General features: G+C 46.6%; 1 protein-coding gene across 4 annotated transcripts in view; it reads right to left on the reverse strand.

Annotated features, from left to right (window-relative positions):
• The window catches only part of Frmpd3 (FERM and PDZ domain containing 3), a 133763-nt gene that overhangs the window by 11541 nt on the left and 104211 nt on the right, over positions 1-18011 (reverse strand). For all 4 annotated transcript variants that reach the window (XM_074062644.1, XM_074062646.1, XM_074062643.1 and 1 more), the window contains 3 exons: positions 16033-16122; positions 13528-13707; positions 2089-2233 (listed from right to left, as the gene is read on the reverse strand). In XM_074062644.1, coding sequence (XP_073918745.1) covers positions 2089-2233; positions 13528-13707; positions 16033-16122 — 415 coding nt within the window. The remainder of the gene's footprint in view (positions 1-2088; positions 2234-13527; positions 13708-16032; positions 16123-18011) is intronic.

Below are 18011 nucleotides of genomic sequence, written 5' to 3' on the forward strand. Positions count from 1 at the left end.
GTCCAGCCCCAAGAAGCAGCTCTGCCTTTGGAAAAGAGACAGGGAAGCAACATGGCAGGGGCTCAATGAGGCGTCAGGGTCCCACGAAACTCTTGCTCTTTGCTTGCTGCTGTTATTCCTAGAACAACAGGGAATATTTGCGGTCAGCATCAGCAAAGGTGCGGATGGGATGACACAAACCTTTTAGGAGACAGAGTGGGACTACGGAGTCAGCCCTAGTGTCTTCTCAATGCGGATCCTCTCAAACAACTCTTTTTTTTCTTTCAGTGTTATTGGGATCTGAATTCAGGCCCTTGAGCTTGCTAGGCAGGTGCTCTACCACTTGAGCCATGCTCTCGGTCCGTTTTGCTTTAGTTAGTTTTTGGATAAGGTCTCACATTTATGTGAGATGGGGTCTTGCTAATGTTTTGCCTGGGCTGGCCTCAACCCTTGATCTTCCCAATCTTCACTTCCTGAGTAGCTAGGATTACAGGTGTGAGCCACCATGCTTGGCTTCCCCTCAAACAACTATCACTGTCACATCCGGTCCTTGGCTGGGTTCCAGGTTCTTCCCTCTGCCTTCCTTTTTCCTTTCCTCCCTTTTTATCCTGCTCAGTAAGAGGTATTGCTTACTTGGGTATGATTAGACAGAGGAGAACCACAGGTGACACTAAGAATGGTAATGCTGGCTTTTCCAGCATTTGACCATCTGTAGGTTTGCAAGTACAGATGCCTCTTCAGCACTATTTGCTTGGAGACATGCAACACCTCACTCCTATTTTTTCCTATTCCAGCTCGGCTCCTTTGCTTCTATATTTCCAGCCCCTCTCAACGCCGTGGGGCCACTCAACATTCCCCAAATCTGTGCTTAGTGGACTGCCTTTTAATTCCTGGGGACAATGTTAAGAGATCTAAGCTTGGGCCTGTCATGCTGTTTGTGATGGACTTGTTCATGGTGAAGAGGCAATGAAGTGAGAGATGTGCATGGGGGTGACACACAGCCCTTTGGCTGCGGGGGTCATCTGTCAGGAATGTGTTTCTACTCTTAGAGACTGTGGTCTCAATCAGATGTGGCCTCTCTGAAAACCAAGAAAGTCTTGAAGAGAGGGTAACAAGTGGCAAGTGGATCAAGTGCTCAGTGTGCAACAAGGGTGATTACTGGGTTTTAGGCTTTAGCTTGACCCATGATGCTCAGGGGCTGGGGACACTTACTGTATGCACAGGAGGCTGAGGTTAGTGAATGGGGCACAGGCTTTCTGAGCCACCTGCTTCTCCTCCAGCTTTGGTTCTGAGCAGTGATGCCTAGACTGGCCTGGTTTTCTCCCTAAAGACCCTGTTTGTGGTATCACCAGAAAGGCTCCGAGAGATGGCACATGAGTTGCCTAACTGGAATCTGTTTTGGGACTGAACTTATTCTATCTGATCATCCCCTCCTATCTCGAAGCCTTCTTCTGGGTCTGCCCAGACTTTCCTCCCTGAGCCTTCAATGGCCTCATATGTCAGAGAGCGCTGTCACTTCCCACTATGATGAATACTGGGGGTCTGAACTCAGGGCCTCACACCTACTAGGCAGGAGCTCTAGGAGCCACTCCTCCAGCCCAGTGTTGGGTATTTTTGAGATAGGGCCTTGTGAACTATTTGCCCAGGGCTGGCTTCGAATTGTGATCCTCCTGATCTCTGCCTCATTAGTAGCTAGGATTACAGGCATGAGCCACTGGTGCCTGACATAGGAAGATTTTAACTTCATCTTCAACCCCACTTCAACTAAGCCAGAGCATGCAAGAATCTCCCCTAGATTTCTGTACCTCTAAAACATTGCCTTAGACCCAATACAATTTTTTGGGAGACAGGACCTTCCTATGTTAAGCCTCAGGTTCATCTCAAACTCACAATCCTCCTGCCTCAGTATCCTTTGTGGAATAGGCACATGTGAAGGCCAGCTGTCTTTCCCACTGGGGTGTGCCAGGTAGGATGCATGCTACAGTGCTGGCTATTAGCAAACCAGGCACTGTCTGCATGGGGTGAGTGCCAGGGCCCCAGAGCTCCTCCCTCCATATCTCCAGAGTCCAAGGGGCCTCTGGCACACCAAAAACCGAGGCTGAGCCCTACCTGCCTTGATCATTGGAGGTGGAAGAGGCTGGCTGGCAGGCCTGGAGAAGACCATCTTCCTGGAATCCAGCAGTAGGCGGCAGTACCCTGCAATCAGGCAGGCAAAGTTGGTGGCTTCGGGCCACTCCATCAACAGCACCAGAGGCTGTGGAACAGGTGGGAAGAAACACAAAGACATGAGGAGGGAGGCAGGTGCATTTCTGGCAGGAGGGTAACAAAGAAAAGATGACTTGCATAGTTGTAAGAACCATACTTTCCAAACCAAAAATCAAGGAACATGGCCTGATGGTTTCTTCTGATTTGGGAATTTCTTTGTAGTAAACTCATACCCAGGTATCACATTAAGTCAGACTTTGCTTGCACATTTAATGAACAAACCTTTTTTACTGGAAAAGACTAAAATTATATAACATCAGGTGACTGCTGTGTGGCTGTATTTGTGCTTATCAGAGCTCACTAAGCAGATGTACATGCGCCAGCTGGGAGAGCAGGGGATGAGGCTGGAGTCTAGCTTGGCTGAGAAACGGCCTGGAACATCCTTGACTATAAGCACCCTGGGCAGAAGAACCAGCTCTTGCTCATCTCCATTTGCCCAACAACATCCAAACCAGCTCCCTGGACATACAATACACTCCACGGAATCGAGTCTTAACTGTGCCTTCAGGGCCAAAAGCTTTCTGGGCTACAGTGCTGCTCAGATCTTCTTGTTCTCCCCTCTTCCCTCTATTTCCCAAAGTGGTCTTGAAATGTTCATTGGTGGTGCTTTGTTGTTTTTTTCTTTGAGACAGGGTCTTGCTGTGTAGCTCAGGCTGGCCTCAAATTTGCAATCCTCCTACCTTAGCCTCCCAAGTAGCTGGGATTACAGTTATGTACCACCATGCCCAGCTTCAAAAGAATTCTTAAGAGTTCCTTAGAGCCAGGTGTGATGGTGCAAGCCTGCAATTCCAGCACTGCAGAGGTGGAGACAGGAAGATCCCGAGTTCAAGGCCAGCCTGGGCTATATAGCAGAACCTTGTCACAAAAAAACAAACCAAAACAACAACAAAAAGAACTTGTTGGTCAAATGTTTGTGATGGTAAGTGAAACAACGCTATACAGATTGTTTTGCTATGGGAATTCTCAGATCCTATAATATATTAATGTATACTGTGAAACTTTAAGGGAGAGGCTTTAGCATTCCAAGTTTTCCAAATTTATTTGACCATGAAGAATCTATTTTTATAGGCCATCTCACAATAACAGGGCTGTTACTATTTCTTAGCAGTGCTGGGGATGGAGCCCATTGCTAGGCAAGTACTCTGCCACTGAGCTACATCCCAGGTCCCTATCGTTTTTAACCCACTTTGGGAAATACTAGCATACTCTGCTGACTTTTGTTCCTAACCCTAAAATCAATCAGATTAATCCTGTTGTTAATGGATAACTGCTTCACAGACCCAGCAATTATACAAAAACATCAGCACCTTTAAAAAAAAAAACTTCCTCATATCTGCACTATCATCTTTTTTTGTGGTACTGGGGATTAACAAACTCAAGGCCTTGCACATGGTAGGCAAGCACTCTACTACTTAAGCTACACCCCCAGCACTCTGTACTATAATTTTAAAAGCATCACTTGATCAAGTTTAGATCAGACTGAAGTCAGACTCGGGGAACATTTTCCCTAGGGTAGGGGTCTCCAGATGACTATTGAAGACTGGCTAAAGAGGAAAGGATGGGGCTGTGGTTGGCTATGACCTTTTGGGGTTCCCAGATCGGGCATTATGAGCTAGAAGAATTAAGAAGGAATGAGATCCTTTTCTGACTAGTCAGGAGGCTATTGCCACAGTCCAGGAGAGAGACGATTAGGGTCTCCACTAGAGTAGTGCGTTTTCCAGCAAAAAGGAAGGGACAGCAAGAGGACCTGATAGAACTTGGTCACCAAGTAGATTAGTGTCCTTTGGCTGTTACCATCACCTTGAGAACAATTATTTTTTGAGACAGGGTCTCACTCTGTACTTCATGCTGGCCTCAAACTCACTATGGAGCCCAGGTAGCCTTGAACTTGCAATCCTCCTGCCTCAGCCTCCCAAGTACTGGAATTACAAGTGTGTGCCATCACATCCAACAACTTGGAAACAATTCTGAATCCAAACCAGTTCAGCTGTTAGCTAAAGTTGCACCAGTTTTCTGTCTCCCAGGATCTAATATAGCTTGAGTTGAACATTATGCAGTTCATACAGACCAGATCAGTATATATATATTTTTCAGTGCAGGACTTCATGCTTGCTAGGCAGGTGCTCTACTATTTGAGCCACTCCTCCAGCCCTGTTTTGTGTTCAGTTTTTTTGATATAGGGTCTTGTGAACTATTTGCCCAGGCTGGCTTTGAACCATGATCCTCCTGATCTCTGTCTCCTGAGTAGCTAGGATTATAGGTGTGAGCCACTGGTACCTGGCCAGTATGTTTTTTTTTTGTTAATAAAGGGCTAGATAGTAAACATTCTAGTCATGGGCCACACAGGCTCTGAAACAACAACACTGCCATCGCACGTGAAAATAGCCACAATGTATAAACTAAGCAAATGGCTGTGACTATGTTCTAATAAAACTTTATTCACACAAGTAGATGGTGGGTCAGATTTGGATCATGGGGTATAGTTTGGCACTTGATCTATTTATCACACATCTCATGTCTTACCTTAGTACTTTTTATTTTAGTGTTTTGAAACAAGGTCTTACTATGTAGCCCAGGCTGGCCTGGAATTTGTGATCTTCCAGTCTCAGCCTCCCAGCAACTTGATACTTTTGCCAACAGTGAGTGACTTCTCCTTTGGAAATTCTCTTGGCTTCTGTTTCTGTGAGTTGACACTGTGTTCTGGTTCTGTAATCTCTGACCATCTCCTTCTCTCTCTTTGCATGGCTCTTCTTGGGCAACCTCTCTACCTTATCTAGGTCCCAGCTCCATCTACAACCTTCAATTCCTGTCCATCAGGGTGTCAGCTTTCACCAATATGTTTGGGACTCCTGAATCAGCATTCCCAGGCTCTTTCCTCTAGGAACTCCTTTCCTAGCTCACAACTCACACGGTGCTATGTCTATACTATACTATCCTGTGCTGGATCAAACACTATCTTTAATTGTTCAATAGTTACTGTACATCCAATTCTAATGCAAGTCACTACAAGGTGGTTGGACTCTGTGATGCTTCTATGAAGTTCATGCAATACCATGGGGAGAAAAGGAGCAGTTTGTACCATGAGGAGCAAGGGCTCTTTTCTCTAGTGAGAGAGGGAGCAGGGATGAAACATTACTTTTGAGTCATTATTAGGAAGGGACACTGGGCATGTTTGTCCAGTTAATAGATGCATCTCACTCACAACAGAACAGTCAATCTTACATACAACAAAAAGGTAAAAGAGAAGGAGTATTGGGCAAGGGGAAACCAAATATCCCTACCCCCTTTTTTGCGGTACTGGGGTTTGAACTCAAGGCCTCACACTTGCTAGGTAGATGCTCTACCACTCAAGCCATGCCTCCAACCCTCAGAAAGCCCTTCTCTTTTGTGGTACTGGAGCCTGAGCCCAGTGCTTCTACCACTTGAGCTTCTCCCCCCTTTTGAGATAGGGTCTGGTTACCTTTGCTAGGGCAGTCCTCTGACTCCAAATCCTTCTGCCTCTGCCTCCTGAACAGCTAGGATTATAGGCATGTACTACCACACCTAACTCAGATATCCTTTTTTTTGTCTTACCGCCCCCATCACCAATAGCAGAAGGATATACAGAAGTCTGAGTGTGAATGATTGCTACCATCATTACTGTAAGGGCTCAAGACTCACTGTTTACCTCAGAAGCATTTAAAACATGGCCATCCCTACTGCCACTATTTTATTTCAGGCCCTCATCATTTTCCTCCCAGATACACAGGTCCCAAGGTATGTGTGCATGGCTAATAGGGTGCTAATATTCAGAGCCTCTCAGCCTCTCGGTCCTGCTGCATCTGGCCACAAGCTGCCTCATCTGTGTGGATGCATGGTTCATCTGTGTGGATCTATGGTTCATCTGTGGGTAGTTGTCATACAAACTGAGGAGGAAGTTGGGACACATTGACCTAAGGACATCCAATAGCTTCCTAATTGGCCTTTCTGCCTCCAGTCTCTTCTCACCTCACTCCACTTCATCTGCATATTGCCACCTGAGGGGTCTTTCTAAAGCACAACTCTTGTCACTTAAAACCCTCCATAATGGGCTGGAGGCATGGTTCAAGTGGTACAGCACCTGCCTAGCAAGTGCAAGGCCCTGAGTTCAAACCCAGTAACACACACACACACACACACCTCCATGACTCATCATCTACAGGATAATATCCTGTGCAGGATTTTATCTACAGGATAAAATGTGCCTTCCACCACATACAAAGCCCTTCAGGACATGGACCCAGCCTACATCTCCAACCACATGTCCCTTAACTCTGCCTGTGCCCTCCTCCTGTCACAGTTCCTCCTCACCTTGTGCTCAGGCAATGACACATCATTCATAGTTCACTATGATTGTTCACACCTTCATACCTTAACCTGTGTTCTTCCTTCTGGCCAAAATGCTCCTGTGCCCTGCTTTGTCCACCTGGCTACAAACTGGCTAGGTGGCTTCTGGAAAGTATGAGCAACCGAGAGCCTCAGCCATTCATTCTAGAATAGAAGAACCTGGTTCCTGACCTCATGGAACTTACCGTCTAGTAGAAAAGAAAACAGAAACCAAATAATCATGCGAATGTTTTTTGAATATGGCTACAAGGTGTGATGGCACTACGAAGGAAAATTACAGCGAGCTCTCAGAACACAGAATGTCCTGGTGTGCTCTGTGAGTGGTTGTGAATGTGTGTGTGTGTGTGTGTGTGTGTGTGTGTGTGTGTGTGTGTGTGTGTGACATTTGGTTTCAGAAGCTCTGAAAATGGCATTGGTTGACAAATAGAGTGATGAAACATTTGACCAATGTGCAGGCTGAGTGCTTGACTGACTGATGGACAGACTGATGAGCTGCAGGGCAGACTGACTCACTTGGGCCTGACTGACAAGCTGGCTGCAAGGCAGGCAGAACGCCAGCCATTCTCACATTCTGACTGCTTAGCTACCTGGCTGGCTGGCTGTTGACTGGCTAGCAAAAGGACAGAATTACTGACTGGAGGCTGAGTGACTAATTGGCAGACCGACTTAACTGTGTGACTTCACTTCAGTTTTCCCTTACACCCAGTATAGCCCAATGTTAGCAATAAAACAGCATGAAGGCAAAATCCTGTTCACAGAGAGTACCAAACCCATCAGCAGCTGGCTCAGCATAGCACAGCAGTCCCAGACAGACAGCCAACTGAGCCCCAGCATGGGCCAAATGTGGCTTGTGAAAGGAACACAGATGTGCTTTTTGCCAACAAGGGTAAAAATCAAATCAAAGACAGGCAAACAGAAGTTGGATAGGTTTCTTAGAAACCTTCAAAAACAACACTTTACTTTCAATAGGATTTTAATAATCATGATGCCTAATGTAATGCTTGTCCCTACAGAAAGCATCAGAGCAATAAAGCTTAAACGTGAGAATGAGAGGCACACACTGGGCCACAAGAAATCCTTTGGGACATTCTTTTGATGGTTTCTTTTCCCCCTTACGTGCTTCTGTGGTAATGGCCCAGTGGGCCTCAGTCCCAGACTGCTGTGCCTTGGAGAAAGATATTTGAGCACTACCTATGAGCAAGCAAGCCAAGTGAAAACTGGAACTAAATATACCCAGGCCATCTTCGAGTGGAAAATGAGATAAGGAGGATGGAGTTTGAGGCATGAGCCAGCTAGGGGAAGGTACAGTGGGGATTAATTTGACATGCTCCAGCCACATCTCCTTCCCAGGGTGCCCTGGAGTAGCTTCAGCTCACTCTGGCATCTCTGAGAACAGGAAAAGGATGAAAATCCAGGGCTTGGAGAGACAAGGGTACAAGATGGTGGTTCTTGAGTTCCAGGGGACCAGCACATTTGAGCTCTTGCCTCAACAGCACTGGGAAAGGACAATTGGGCATAGCTAGCCAATTTGAGGGCAAGGCAAAGTAATCACTTAGGGCACATTAGAATCACCCAGAAAGCATGAAAGACCTGTATATCCCTGCATCCTGCCCTTAGAAATTTTGATGGAAATGGTCTGGGAGGAGGAACCAGAGCATCCAGTGGTTTTTTTTTTTGTTGTTGTTTGTTTATTTTTTGGTGGTAGTGGAGTTTGAACTCAGGGCTTTGAATTTGCAAAATAGGCACTCTTCCACTTGAGTCATGCCTTCAGACCCATCCAGTGGTTTTGAAATCACACATGATTCTCACGTGCAGAGTTAAGAATTGCTTCAAATGAATAATTTTAGTTTTACCAGGCTCTTCCAGAATATTCTCAGAACAGAGGGGCATATCTAGGAGGAAATGGGCCAAGTCTGGTTTCTAACTTCCATGTCCTCTGTTAAAGAAATTCAGACAGCTGAAACTGAGTGTACCATGTGCAGTGGTGTGCTGATAAATGTCTCACAACCAGTGTCTTCAAGTATGGATTTGTAGCATTTGCCAATTTCTCTGGTGTACACGCTTCCACCATGGCTGCTTTCCAGCTACAAATATGATGTTATCATCCACCTTGCATGTCAATTTACCTGAAAAAGGATAAAGACTGCAGCGTCCATACAGGGCATGGACTTGTAACTACTGATGATAGTAGACATCTCTGATAACATTACCTCTGACTTTAGGTAACAAAAGCTGGGTGTACACAGCATGTTTACCAATCAAATCATCTCTAATACACAGTATGAGTAATTGCTACTTGCAGGAATCTTGTGGTGTATTAATTTCTTGTTGCTGCTATAACAAATGACCCCAAACTTGTGGCTTAAATAATACACATTTATTTTTCTTACTGTCCTGGAGGTCAAAGTCTAACACAAGTCTCACTGGACTGAAATGAAGTATAAGCCCATCTTGTGTCCTGTTCTCCCTCCACCTCCCCCACCCCTGCTTTGGTGGTGGTAGGGTATGAACTCAGGGTTTTGCGTTTGTCAGGCAGTCACGGTATTGCTTGAGCCACCCTTCCAGCCCCTTTTGCTTTGGTTATTCTGGTGCTAGGGTCTCCCTTTTTGTCTAGGCTGGCCTGGACCATGATCCTCCTATTTTAGATTTTAGGCTTCCTGATGTCACTGGGATGACTGCCTGCCATCATGCCCAGCTATTGGTTTAAATGGCAGGGGGTGAGGGGGGTGTCTCATGAAGTTTTTTCCTGGGCTGGCCTTGAACTACAATCTTCCGGATCTCAACCTCCCAAGTAGCTAGGCTTAAAGGCATGAGCTGCTGGGGCAGCCTATGTGTGTCCCTTTAAGGAGTATCTAGGACAGAATCAGTTTCCTTCTGGCTTCTGGAAGCTGCCCATAGTCCTTGGTTCACAGCCCCTTCCTCCATGATCAAGGCCAGCAATGTTGGGCTGAGTCTTCTTATCACATCCCTCTGACTGTCTCTTCTTCAATTTCTCTCTTCCACTTATAAGTACCCTAGTGACTACACTGGTCCCACCTGAACAGTTCAGGCTAATCTCCCTATTTTAAGATCAGTTCCTTAGCAATCTTAACTCCATTCACATCCTTAATCGCTCCTTGCCATGCAACATAGCGTGCTCACAGGTTCTGCAGATTAGGGCATGGGTATTTTTTTGGGAGGTGCACTATTCTGCCTACTAAATCTTATTACAAAGTAGAACAATTCAAATATCAAGTAGATAATTTTTCTGTGGTTTTCCTTTCCTTTCCTTTTTTTCTTTTCTCTTTCTCTCTCTTTTGGCATGATGCAACCCAGGACCTTGCACACATGCTAGGCAAATACTCTACCACTGAGCTACATCCTCGGTTTTGTGTGTGTGTGTGTGTATGTGTGTTTGATACTGTAGTTTGAAATCAGGGCCTTACACTTACTTGCTAGGCAGGCACTCTATGGCTTAAGCCACACCTTCAGCCCCTATAGCCTTTTTTTTTTTGGTACTGGGGTTTGAACTCAGGGCTTCATGCTTGCTAGGCAGTGCTCTACCACTTAAGCCACTCCACTAACCCTAGCCCTTGGTTTTTTGAGCCAGGGTCTTGCTATATATTCCAGGCTGGCCTGGAACTCACTACGTAGCCCAGTTAGCCTCAAACTCAAGATTCTCCTGCCTCAGCCTCTGAATGCTAGGATTATAGACGTGTACCATGTCTGGTGTTCTGTGATTTTCATATGCATTTTATCAGTTGTTTAAAGTAGGCCAGGGCTAGAGGTGTGGCTCAAGTGGTAGAGCACCTGCCTAGCAAGCACAAAGCCCTGAGTTCAAACTCCAGTACTGCTTTTTAACAATACAGGGCTGGTGGAGTGGCTCAAGTGGTAGCATACCTACGTAGCAAGCGTGAGACCCTGAGTTCAACCCAGTACCTAAAATAAAGTAGAGCATACCTGAACTGTGTATCAAGTTAGGGATGCACCTGTGAACACTCATGTCATCTACCTAACCATTCACTGTTCCCTATTCCCAAAGCGTAACCTTCTAGCCCCCTCCACATACCAAGGCCATCTCCCGTTTACTCCATAACGTAGTCCCACTTTGCCACCCACTCATGATTTGGCAGAGCGTGGTGCATGTAGCACTGTTCTTTAGGGCACTTGGGATATGTAAAGTAATAGGATTAGCTACAAGAATACATGTGCGTTGTGTGTGCAAGGCAGGTGTGCATGGGGGAAGGGCACACATGCATGCTTTACACCACTCTTTCTACTCACCACTGCTGTTCAGGCCCTTAGCACTTCACCCATGGACTGGTACCACAATGCCTGGCCTCTCTAGTTTCACACAAGCCTCGCTCTCACTTATCTTACACCTGGGTCCAAATCAGCTTTTGTTCTGTCACCCCTCTGCTCAAGGAACTGTGGTAGATTCCCACTATTCCAACACATTGAATCTAAAATCCTCAAAGGGGCCTGGGAGGCTTTTAACTAACTTCTACTGCCCACTCCTAATCTCTCTGATCTCTTCTCTCATTATTTTCCTCTCCAGCCAAGCAACTATGCTCATCGACCTGCACATATGGCTTGCTTATTTCCGGGCTTGCTCCTTGCCTCTGAACACATCCCACTTCTCTCTACTAATTCATGCCTATCCTGTCAAGATCCAGCTTTAAATACCCCCTTGTTGGCAGGTCTGTTCTGGTTAACTCCTTCCTGTTCTTCATTCCACACTACACTAATGTATAACACTTGCTTCATATTACCTTTTCTTTACTGATATTTTACTTTGGGAAAAAAAAAACAGGTCTCATTTGTTGACTATGTACTATGTGCCAGCAGTGTGCTAAGATGTTTTGTGGGTAGTTTCTCATTTAATGTTGACAACAAGCTTTTGAGCTAGATGCCCCATTCTGCGGTTGAGGTTAAGACACTTTCTTGAGACTACACAGCTAGGAAGCAGTACAGCTGGGATTTGAACCTCAGCTATCTGATTTCAGAGCTCTGTCCATGATCTGATGTGTAAGGCAAGTCCTGGGTCTTTGTGAGTCTAGCCTCCCCAGTAAGAGTGTAGCTTGTAAGGAGCATTCATGACCACAACTGTGGCTGGAACATTTCTAGAAAGAAGCAAAGTGCTCCTCACTCAGGCAACACCCACTGATCCCTGCTCAGCCCATTTCCTTCCAGACCTCTGATTAAATAGATCTCAGACTTGTGTGCTCTAAAGCTAGTTGTAGCAGATGTGGTGGTGCATACCTGTAATCCCAGCACTTAGGATGCTAGAGCAGGAGGATTGTGTGTTAAAGGCCAGCCTGGGATGCACAGTGAAACCCTGTCTCAAAAAACTAAAACCAAAACCAAAACCAACCAACCAACCAACCAACCAACTCTCCCCCGCAAAAAAACACAAAAAACAAAAAACAAAACAAAACAAAAAAACTAGTACTACAAAATCACCTGGGAAACTGGAAAAAATTCTGGATGCCCTAATGGTACCTCCAACCAATGAAATCATTTCTGGGAGTAAGACCTAGGCATCTGAAGCTTTTAAAAGCTCTCAAGGAAATTCTACTGTGCAGCCAATGTAAAATACCACTGTAGAACACAGAAGACCACTCACTTGGGAAACTGTTTCTATTTTAAAGCCCTTTCATTTCTTAGGAAGCCACACCTCCCCTTGTCTTTCCTCCCCCTTCCTTATTGGTTCATTTGGCTTTTTACCCAACAACATCTGAGGAGGGCAGCAACCATTGGTGGAGGAAGTGACTACAAACCAATGAAACATCAGCACTGGGCAGGTTCCCAAACCAAGGGAATCCTGTGAATTTCTGAGTTTCCCAAATACAAAAATAAACTATTTGCTCTTTTAGAAATGGCAAACACTCCACCTCTTAATCTGCTAACAACATGTCCTCCTGGGAAATCCTTTAAGAAGGTAAAGCTGCACCTCCTCTAAATGCCTCCACAGCTGGCAAGCAGGCCTGCCCCCTGCTCACGCTGGTCACTGTGTTCAAACAGGAGAACTGCAGAGGGGTGGCTGACGGTGGCTGCCAGACTTTGCGCACCGACAACAGCTGCTTGCCAATCTGAAGGGGCTGATCTATGGGAAAGGTTTGGAGGTTCTGGAAGAGTGGGACTCTGAGAGGTGAAATGGAGCCCAAGCTCTGCTGTTTCCTCTCTCCAGATGCCTACGTTCTGTCCTTATGCTCAGACCCCCTCCTCCATGATTCAAAATGGGTGCTCTTCAACTGGTGTGCATGTGGAATGGGTAGAGATGGGCCAAGATATTCATTCCTTTGGCCTCAGAGGCAGGCCCTGGGGTGGTCAGTCTCTGGGGCTGCTCCACTTACCCCAAAGTTGCACTTTCTTCTCTCTCTCTCTCTCTCTCTCTCGCTCTCTCTCTCTCGTGGTGGTGCTGGGGATTGAACCTGGGGCCTCACACATTCTAGGCAAGTGCTATACACTGAACTTATATCCCAAGCCCTTTGTCAGATTTTTATTTTGAGACAGGGTCTGGCTATGTACCCATGATCCTCTTGCCTCAGCCTCCAGAGTAGCTGGGATTAAGGCGTGTACCACCATGCCATCTATGTGAATCTGATTTTCTATGTGTGCTATGACATGAGAATAATTAGGACGTAATGGTCTAGCAGTAGCTCCAAGCTCTTACGTTCTGCCCTGTGAAAAACCTGTCTCAGGTTTACCTGACACTCCCTAGCCTTCCCTGGTGCTGGCTGGCTTTCCTAGATGGTGAAAACAGTATATTCCAGAGGGTTGAGAAGGAAAAGAAAGATGAGCCCAAAAGGATCCAGGGGCTGAACCACTTCAGAATCACTGCATCTCACATCCTAGGCTCAGTTCTAAATCTCACATTTACTTCTTTCTGTTCCCCAGGCCTGTTCCTGGAGAGAACAGCCGCAAGGCAGGGCTTACCTTGGCATCCATGATGCTGGTCTCCACACGGGCCACGCCCTGGTTCTCCCGAAACAGCTGGATCTTGCTGATCTTGCTGAACTCGGACAGCACAGTGGTGAGGTTGGTTTTGAGGTCAATAACATGGCTGATGCCGTGACGGGGTCCTACCAGGAGAGTGGTGGCTGACTGCTTCTCATCCTGGTGTCCAAGCATGATGGGCAGGCAGTATTCACAGGAAGAAGGAGGCAGGAGGTGGAGAAAGAAGGCAGGAAGACATAGAAAATATGCATTGTATTGGTTCTACTGAGGACAGGGCTGGAAATACCAGGGGCTCAGTGCTGGGGTAAGAAAAATGGGAGGGAGGAAATGGTCTGGAAGCCCTCTGATCCAAGGTAGGGCTCCACATTATCTAGGTAAATCAACACCTTAGCTGCAGCAGTAGGGCAAGTGGACAGCAGCAGCAGGGCTGGCTGTAGCAAAGTGGTAAAGGTGAGGTTTGTTCTGTGCCTTTGGAGAACCTTTGCCTACCAAACCCCAGGGACTTTCATGCTTGCTGAAGGCCATTCAAGGCCCCCACCCAGGGCTCTGCCTGACCAGACAGCATTACATCTTGCTTTTACCTTCCCTCCACCAACAGCCACTCAAACTTGTGCTGCTCACCCAATGTCAAAAACTAAAGTGACAAAGTAACTGCCTAAGGCATTAAGGGTTGACTGAGTGCTTAATGGAGGCTTCCTACCTAGGAGAATATTTACCTTTTAACAGGCATTCCAGAAGTCTTAATTTGAAAGAGTGGCCAATAGGAATTTCAGCAATGGCAGGTGAGTAGAAGGGAGACTTGAGGGGGTGTTGGGGTAAAAAGAGGAGACAGAAGCTTCCAGTGTTTAGTAAATCTCAGTACGTAAATGCTGCCTCTAGGTCTGACAGACTGGATTCCCTTAAATGGTCCTGGAAGACTCCTTGGCGCCATTGGGCCTGAGCCTTCTTCTGGGCCATTCCTTGCTATCAGCATCATCCCAGGAACCTCTTGTGTCTCTGTCTACTGGCACTTGGATAAGCAGCTTCCCTCCAGTGTGCCACGCTAGCATAACAGTGTGCTCCTCAGAGCGTGACAAGCATCTGGAGCCAATCAGCAAGATGATTTGAATTTCTTTTCACCAGGGTCAAGGAGCCTAGGGTGCAGTTTTGGGGGTGGGACCAGCTGTGCCAGTTCCAGAGCGTTACTGCTGCAGTGCCGGTGCTGCACCGGCAGGGGGCAGTATGGGGACTCAGGAAACCTAGGGTAGGGGACTGTACGAGTATGTGTAAGGGCAGTGAAATAGAGCAGAGGTTGGCAAACTATGGCCCATGGGTCAGATCCAGTCCACTGCCTGTTTTGTAAGGCTCAAGAGCTAAGAATGTTTTTATAGTTTTAAATGGCTGGAAAGAAATCAAGAGAACCATACTTTGTGACACGTGAAAATTACATGAAATTCAAATTTCTGTGTCCCTAAATAGCTACTGGCACGAAGCAACACCCATTTGTTAATACATTGTCTGCAGTTGCTTTCATGCTAAGATGGCAGGGCTATGTAGCTGTCACAGAGACCCATTTGGCCCACCTGTAAAAGCCTAAAATATTTACTATCCTGCCCTTTACAGAAAAAGGTTGCCAACCTCTGAAAGAAAGGGAGGGGGACACAAAAGGATTATGAAAGGGTCATTGAAAACAAATGCAGTCAGCCCTTCGTATCCACAGGAGTTTAGTTCTAGGATCCCCTTGCATGGCATAGTATTTGCATATCACTTGTGTACAACTTCCCCTATATATATATATATATATATATATATATATAGAGAGAGAGAGAGAGAGAGAGAGAGAGAGAGAGAGAGACTCTCACTATGTAGCCCAGGCTGGCCTCAAACTTGTGATCCTCCTGCCTCAGCCTCCCAAGTGCTGGAATCATAGGCAGGCAACCCCATGTCCGGCTCTCCCATATACATTAAATTCTTTTAAAATTTATTTTTGGGCAGTATTGGGCATATAACTCAGGGCCTTGCACTTGCTTGACAAGTGCTCTATCACTTAAGCCATGCTCCTATTCATTTTGCTTTTGTTTTCTTTGTCAGATTAGGTCTTGTGCTTTCCTACCCCCTAACCTGGAACTGTAATCTTCCTTCTTCCACTTCCCAAGTATCTGGGATTACAGATAGGAACCACCACACCTGGCCCCATTTCTCATATTCTTTAAATCATCTCGAGATTACTTACGATACCTAATATAGTATAAATGCTGTGTAAATCATTGTTATACTGTATTGTCCAGGGAATAATGACAAGAAACAAGTTTATACACGTTCAGTACTGAACAATTTTTTGTTTTGAATATTTTTAATCCACATTTGGCTGAATCCATGAATGTGGAACCTGTGAATTCGAGGGCTAACTGTATTTGCCCCTCTTGCCCCACCCCCACCCAAGGACAAATGACAACAAAGAGCGCCCTCCCCTCCACACACCCTTCCCCACACCACCCCACTGACCAGGCCCACAGTGTTGAACAAAACGCCAGTGAAGGTCGGAAGTTCGTTCAGAATTCGAAGGTACTGGAGCTTTGCCTGAATTGCAGAGCCCTGTGGAAACAACCCATCCTGAAATCTGAGAAGCCCGAGGAGCACAGGAAAAGCAAACCTGCTTTCTCTAAAGGAAGTCTCAATATTAGGACAGGTACCAGTCATCAAGCTACTCCATGGGAATGAGGAGGGCCTGGGTAAAATGGGAGGCAGGTTCCAGTTTGGATGTCTCTCACCTCTGGCGTACCATCTCCCTTTCTAAACTGTCCTCTGCCTCCTGATCCTCACTCTAAAGCATCTAGCTGACTCATTTTGTTATTGGTTTAATTCCAACCCTTTCCTCCACCTCTGACACTCACCTAATCTATGCTTCTTTCCTGAGATCCATCGGCTCCTTAGATCCACACACTTGCCATCCACAGCCAGAGGTCTCACTCAGTGCTTTTATACTGAGCAGCCCAAAGTGCCAAGCCCACTCTTCACCTGGCCTTCCAGGTCTCCATTAGCATCTCTGGGGCAACTGAGCCAGGAAGCTGTGAGCGGTGAGTGAAGCTGGATTCTTTCATCCTCTCATTTAAGGGCCACCAGTCAGCAAATCATCTTCATTTTACCCCCTAACTTCCTCTCCAACCTATCCACCCCTCATCTCTTGTCCTACAGCCATTGACTTGACATTCCTTCCTGTGTCAAGGGGACAGTCAGGTTACCTTCAGACCAATATTCCCTCAGCTGCCTCCATCCACTGTTAGTAACATCAGCTTCCTACTTCAACCCTTCTGTGTCTTCCTGCTGCCTACACGATAAAGTACAATCCTTTCCATGGCACACAAGGCCCTCTATGAACCAGTTCCTGCTGACCTCTCTGGCCTCCTCTCTTTTCCCTACCCCAGCCCCTGCACATCCCTTGCCTTCTGTGTACTTGCTTAGGCCGAGCTATCTGCCTTCCCTTCCTTGCACCATGGTCTCTCCTATCTCTGGGCTTCCATGCAGATGAATCTCCCTCTTGCTGCTCACCCCCACCAACTCATCTAGACAAACTCCTATCTGTCTGGGCTTCAAGATCAACCTCTGGCAGCAAATGTACAAGCTCCTAGCCTGCTCCTCCTCCCCCAGCCTGGGCTTGGCATCCTTCCTTTGTGCTTGCAAAGCCCCTTCGCCCAAGACACTGTGTTGGGAGTGAAGATTGTTTCCCACTAGACTGTGCCTGATTCAAGGGCAGAGACCAGGCTTTCTTCAGCTTTGTATCTCCACGTGGAGCCCCCGGGGTGCTCAAAAAATGTTAAGCAGTGGAGATGGTAGTGAGCAATTGTGCTTTCAGCTGAGAAGAAAACAATCTGATTAAATATGCACAGCAAGGTGAGAACGCTTAGCTTGTTGGGGAGATTTGCATCTTAAAGAGAAACTAGTTGGTAATGCAAGAAATCTGGAATGAGTGGGATATATGGGGGCGCTAGTGTCTTGCCTGTCTACATCTGTATGCTGATCCTAGTACCTCTCACCATTCTCCTGCCTCTTGGGCAGGAAGCATAAGTAGCCTAAGAAAGGCCTGCAGGAGTGGAGTCCTTCACAGGCAAAGGGGTGCATGCCTCAGAAGGTGGAGGACGGTGTAGCAGTGGCTGTCACCCTTACATGCGTACCCAGTGGTCCAGTCTCCAGATCAGGCCTTGTCACCCTCCCCCCACCCCTCATACTTCAGTTGAACTTTCATCTCCCAGAATTCCACATCACAGGACTGATGAATTAAAAAGCTTAGTGAGGAGCAGAGCAGCCATTTCCATGGAAAACATGTGCCTCCAGGGGGACCAATGCTTTCCACAGGGCAGGTATCCAATCAGTACTGACTAATTGGTGAAAGAACATGAGAATCATCTTTTCCTGCCTTTGGCCCCTTTGTCTGGAGGACTCAGAGCTCATTCAGTGACATGTCACTCAGTTGTCTCTGGGAGAGC

Source organism: Castor canadensis, chromosome X (assembly GCF_047511655.1).
Source record: "Castor canadensis chromosome X, mCasCan1.hap1v2, whole genome shotgun sequence".
Lineage (NCBI taxonomy): Eukaryota > Metazoa > Chordata > Mammalia > Rodentia > Castoridae > Castor > Castor canadensis.